The sequence below is a fragment of the Rhincodon typus genome, chromosome 31, assembly GCF_021869965.1.
Source record: "Rhincodon typus isolate 14 chromosome 31, sRhiTyp1.1, whole genome shotgun sequence".
NCBI classification, from domain to species: Eukaryota; Metazoa; Chordata; class Chondrichthyes; order Orectolobiformes; family Rhincodontidae; genus Rhincodon; species Rhincodon typus.
The window spans coordinates 23,142,175-23,148,552 of record NC_063362.1 but is presented as its reverse complement, the minus strand read 5'-3'; the positions used below and the strand labels follow the sequence as shown (position 1 = coordinate 23,148,552).

The 6,378-nt window shown below is 46.1% G+C and overlaps 1 protein-coding gene across 2 annotated transcripts in view; it reads left to right on the top strand.

The window, feature by feature from the left end:
* The window catches only part of kazna (kazrin, periplakin interacting protein a), a 439,152-nt gene that overhangs the window by 427,428 nt on the left and 5,346 nt on the right, over positions 1 to 6,378 (top strand). For both annotated transcript variants that reach the window (XM_048615197.1, XM_048615198.1), the window contains one exon: positions 5,476 to 5,606. In XM_048615197.1, the coding sequence (XP_048471154.1) occupies positions 5,476 to 5,606 (131 nt within the window). The remainder of the gene's footprint in view (positions 1 to 5,475; positions 5,607 to 6,378) is intronic.

Here is a 6,378-nt window from a genome sequence, read left to right as displayed (position 1 = left end):
AAATTACCCATAGTGCCCAGGGATGTGCAGGCTAGGTGGGTTAGCCACGGGAATTGCAGGGTGGGTCTGGATGAGATGCTCTTTGGTGGGATGGTGTAGACTCGATGGGCCAAATGGCCTACTTCCCCCACTGTAGGGATTCCATGATCCTTCTGTCAGCCCCACTATTTATTCTGTGGTGCTGTGGAGTCTGTGGACCATGTAGGCTGTGGGAGACTGCAGCCCCTCTTGGCCTATTTAGAAATCTATTGTTCTTTAGGAGAGACAGCACATAGTGTCCACTAGCACCCTCAAAGCTTTTAGAGAGAGGTGGACACTTTAGGGGCGGGGCACATTATCTTCCCCACCAACACGATGATTGGATTTAGTCCCTTCCCCTGTTTCTTCCGCCTTTTAGTTGTTGTTTGATCCATTGTAAATTGGGTGATCAGATAAACCGGTAGGGAGTGTTTAAAATGAAAGGACAGTGCTGGCTCTTTGGGTGATTAAGTGGGGGGCTTATTAAAAAGTGGAAAACAAAAAAATTGTGATCTTCAGAGTTTGTAATTTGTTAAAGTAGTTGATAGTTTGGTAGTTTGGAGGTGAATCTATTAAAAAAGGGATTTAGGCCCAAAACGTTGACTTCCCTGCTCCTGGGATGCTGTCTGTCCTTCTGTGCTTTTCCAGCTCCACATTTATTGACTCAGAAATAAATACAGCTTGGCTCATCCCCGCTGAGGAGTTGGAAAAGGAAAGGTGGAAACTGTTGTTTGTGGGAAACTATAGATTAACAATAGAACCCTTGTAAATCTCTGAAAGTCCTTTGCTGCCTACTTCAACCCTTTCAGACAGTGAGTTCCAGATACCTACCACCCTCTGAGGATAAAGAATTCTCCTTAAATCCCCGTCTGCCCTTTACTTTAAGTCCATGCCTCCCTGGTAATTGGCTCTTCTGAGGGGAAAGGAACTACATAGCGCACCTAGTGTCATTGAGTAAGACAGCATGGAAAACAGGCCCTTCAGCCCAAACTGGTCCATGCTGACCACGGTGCCCTCTCAGCTAGTTCCAATTGCCTACATTTGGTCCATATCCCTCTAAACCTTTCCGATCCATGTACCTATCCAAAAGTTTTTTTAAATGTTACTATTGTACCTGCCTCAACCACTTTCTCTGGCAGCCCATTCCATATACGTACCACTCTCTGTGTGAAAAAGTTACCCCTCAGGTCCTTCTTAATCTTTCCCCTCTCACCTTAAACCTATGCCCTCTAGTTTTCAATTCTCCATCTCTGGGAAAAAGACTGTATGCATTCATCCTAACTATGCCCCTCATGATGTTATACACCTCAATAAGGTCACCCCTCATTCTCCTACGTTCCAAGGAATAAAGTCCTATCCTGGCCAACCTCTCCCTATAACTCAGATCTACTAGTCCTGGCAACATCCTCATAAATCTACTTTGCACACTTTCCAGTTTAACTATGTCTTTCCTATAACAGGGTGACCAAAACTGTACACAATACTCCAAGTCCGGCCTCACCAACGTTTTATACAACTGTAACATAACGTCCCAAATCCTATACTCAATGCTTCGACCGATGAAGGCCAGCATGCTAAATGCCTTCTTCACCACCTTGTCCACCTGTGACGCCACTTTCAACGAACTATATACTTGTACTCCTAGGTCCCTCTGTTCCACAACACTCCTCAGGACCTTACCATTTACTGTATAAGACCTACCTTGGTTTGACTTTCCAAAGTGCAACACCTCACACTTATCTGTATTGAATTGTATTTGGCTGTCCTCAGCCCACTTCCCCATCTGATCACAATCCCCCTGTAATTTTTGATAACCTTCCTCTCCATCAATGATGCCTCCTAATTGTGTATCAACTGCAAACTTACTAATTATGTCCTGTACATTCACATCCAGGTCATTTATGTAAATAACAAAGGTCCCAGCACCAATCCCTGTGGCATATCACTAGTCACAAGCCTCCAGTCTGAGAAACAAACTTTGACTATCACCCTCTGCTTCCTACCATCGAGACAATTTTGAATCCAATTAGCAAGCTCTCCCTGGATCCCATGCGACCTATGACTAGCCTGCCGTGTGGGACCTTGTCAAAGACTTTATTAAAGTCCATATAGACAACATCCACTGCTCCCTCATCTATCCTCATGGTTACCTCTTCAAAAAACGGTTAAGGATTTGTCAGACGTGATTTGCCGCACACAAATCCGTGCTGACTACCCCTAACCAGACCTTGACTATCCAAATGTTGGTTGATTTTGTCTTTCAGTATCCTCTCCAATAACTTGCCTACCACTGATGTCACGCTGACTGGCCTATAGTTCCCCGGCTTATCTTTGCTACCTTTCTTAAACAATGGAACAACATTAGCCACCCTCCAGTGGCCAAAGATGAAGCAAAAATCTCTGCAAGGGCTACTGCAATTTCTTCCCTAGCCTTTCACAACGTCCGAGGATGGACTTGATCAGTCCCAGGGGATTTATCCACCCTAACGCGCTGTAAGGCTGCAAACACCTCCTGTCTGTTTCCCTTATTTCCTTAGCATCCATAATTCTCTCCTCTGTTAACATTGAAGAGAAATATTCATTAAAAATCTCCCCAGTCTCCTGTGGCTTCACACATAGACAGCCATGCTGATCTTTAAAGGGACCTATAATTTCTCTCGTCACCCTTTTAATACAGTTATAGAACCTCTTGTGATTATCTTTAACCTTATCTGCCAGATTTATCTCATACCCTCTTTTTACTCTACTGATTTTCCTCTTAAGTGTGCTCCTACCCTTTTTATAGTCATCTAGGGATTCACTTGAGCCTGATAGCTTAAATCCAATGTATGCCTCCTCCTTTTTCCTGACCAGAGCCTCAACATGCCTTGTCAGCCAGGGATCCCTAAACATGCCAGCTTTTCCCTTCACCCCAACAGGCACATACTGTCTCTCGACTCTTGATATCATACTTTTAAAAGCCTTCCATTTGCCAGTCATTCCTTTTCCTTCAAACAGACTCACCCAATTGACCGCTGCTAGATTCTGCCTAATGGCCCCAAAATTGGCCCTGCTCCAGTTTAGCACCTTAATCTGTGGACCTGTCCTATCCTATCTTTTTCCATAACTATGTTAAAACTCAGAGAGTTATGTTCACTGGACCCAAAGTGCTCTCCGACTGGCACTTCAGTCACTTGCCCCACCTCATTTCCTAACAGCTGGTCCAGTGTTGCACCCTTCCAAGTAGGGCCCTCTACATATTGACTTAGGAAACTTTCTTGGACACATCTGACAAATTCCAACCCGTCCAGGCCTTTTACACTCTGGGTGGCCCAGTCAACACAGAGGAAATTAAAATCTCCAGTCAATACTACTCTATTATTCCTACTGGCAACTGCGATCTCTCTACACAACTGCTCCTCTAGTACTCGCTGGCTATCTGGGGGTCCCAACAGGGTAACTATCCCCTCTTGTTTCTAAGTTCTGACCATATTTGATGACCGCTTAAGAATATCCTCTCTAAGCAGTTGTTATGTCCGCCCTTATCAAACGGGCAACTCTCCCTTACTTGTACTTCTGTCACACCCGTAGTTTCTGTATCCTGGAACATTGCGCATTCGTCTGGTCTATCTTTCTATTTCTATGCTCACTGGCGCGTGGCACTGGGAGTAATCTGGAGATCACTACCCTTGAAGTCCTGCATTTTAACTTCTTACCTAACTCCCTATACTCATTTCGCAGGACCCCATCCCTTTGTCTCCCCATGTCATTTGCACCATTGTGCACAATGACCTCTGGCTGTTCATCCTCCCCCTTCAGAATGTCCTGCAACCGCTCAGAGACATCCTTGACCCTGGCACCCGGGAGGCAACACACCATCCTGGTGTTTCTTCTGCGGCCGCAGAATCCCCTGTCTGTCCCCCTCATAACTGAGTCTCCTATCAGTATTACTGTGTCTGACTGCACCCTTTCCCTCTGAGCCTCAGGGCAGGTCACAGTGCCACTGACCTGACTGCGCTGCTGCTAGCCCCTGAAAGGTCATCCCCCCCACAACAGTATCCAAAACAGTGTACCTGTTATTGAGGGAACCCTGTACTATCTGCCTCCCCCCACTTTGCCTCTTCTGGTGGCCACCCAGCAACTTACAGGAGTAACCACTCCACTATAGCTCTTATCAATGATGCTGTCTGCACCCCGGGATGATACTGGGTGCATCCAGCTCCAGCTCCCATTCCCTAACACAGTCTGTCAGGAGATGCAGCCGGGTGCACTTCCCACAGGTGTGGCCACCAGGGACACTGGAAATCTCCCTGATCTCCCACATCCTGCAAGAGGAGCATGCTACTGCCCTCACTGCCATCCCCACTGCCTTCACTCTAGACAGAAAGTAAGTAGAGATGAAGAGCCCTTACCTATTTCCCTGCTCAGCCTCCTCACGGCGAAACCTGCTGGTAGCGCACACAGGCCACAGTTCAACTGGCTGTTTATCCCCTTTTCTTGTGTATTCTTGAAAGGGATAAATTGAAAACCTGTATCTCACCCGGAATGGTGTATTTTAGATCGTAGAATCCTTACAGTGTGGAAACAGGCCCTTTGGCCCAACAAGTCCACACCGACCCTTAGAGCACCCACCCAGACCCATCCCCCTATAACCCACCTAATGTACACATTATTGAACGCTATGGGTAATTTAGCACGGCCAATCCACCCAGCCTGCACATCTTTGGACTGTGGGAGGAAACCGGAGCAACCAAAGGAAACCCACGTAGACATGGGGAGAATGTGCAAACTGCACACAGACAGTCACCCGAGGGTGGAATCGAACCTGGGTCCCTGGCACTGTGAAGCAGCAGTGCTAACCACTGAGCCACCATGCCACCCATCATGTTCTCAGTGTGAGATAACATGCAGAAGATGATAGTTCAATTTTCACTGCATTCCTCTCATTGAACTCTATTGCTTTGAAGGTTTCTTGACGCCCTGTCAGGTGTGACATTCCAGCCTCTCTCTTTCTCGTGCGCTCTCTCTCTCTCTCTCTCTCACTGTCTCTCTCTCTCTCACATGTCAGACAGCCATTGAATTTACATTCACAGTAATTTTGACTGTATTCTTCATATTTTAAAGAAATGCATATTGGAAGTCGAACTCAATATGTCCATTGATGATCTGAGTTTATGATGAATGATCATGATGGTTTCAATATGGGAGAGCATTAGAATTGTGCCAAATGTTGTCTGTTCTTTGTGATTGGAACCCCTGATCTTGGCATCTTCAAGTGAGGAGGAAACGTGCTAGTATAACTCTGAGGAAGAGTCATACTAGAGTTTAAATGTTAACTCTTGTTTCCAAAGATACTGTTGGACCTGCTGATTTTCTCCAGCGTTCGCTCTTGTTTGTTTCCAATATGACTTCTGCTCAGTTGAGATTAATGGTGAGAGATAACACACTGATCAGCCTTTGTGTTTAATCTTTACACAGGAGTGCGAGTCAGTCCATGTCACTCAAGACAACCATCCATCATCTCAGACACTTCAATGCTTGAGGGTGAAAGGTCGTCCACACCGAGTGACATCAACTCACCGCGACATCGGACACACTCGCTCTGTAATGTAAGAAACACTCGTGGGGCCGCTAATCTATTCTGTATTCAATAACCAGGCAATCCTCAGGCCCCATGGTCTGCCAAAAGAGGTCGTGAACCCCCCCCCCTCCCCCGACCCAGTTTTCTAATGAATGAATGAATGAACATTGGAAGCTTTGAGTATTGCTTTCTCATTGACCGTACAACTACTTGCCCTGTAATTCCGGAAGTTTCAACTTTTCAAACTCACGCTGGACGCAAAGAAAGCCATTTTCAGTTTTGGTCAAAAGTGTGATATCATATCAACCGTCCACTAGAGGTGAGATCACAAGGATGTCAGAAATTAGAGTAGGACCTTCACCCCCACACCCCATGTTACCTGTAATCTGTGTCCTCACCTTACTGTCAGACAGGACAAAGTGCTGGTCCCTTGCCAAGTCTCTCTCCGGCTGTGCATGTTTGAACCCAGTAGATTATACCCCCATAAACTGGGTCATGTGACCACTATCTGACAACAACATCAGACTCAGTAGCTCCTGTTGAGCAGCTTGTGGTCTCCGCCGATGCAGTATTATCGTTGGAGTAGCTACTATCCATTTCTCTGAAAAACGTAAGGTGAAGACCCACCCAGAACCAGCTGATGACATTATAAATTAATACTTTGCATCAGCACATCTTCTTCATAACTTCTTTACCTTGGCTAAGATAACAAGGTGTAGAGCTGGATGAACACAGCAGACCAAGCAGCATCAGAGGAGCAGGAAGGCTGACGTTTCGGGCCTAGACCCTTCAGAAATGGG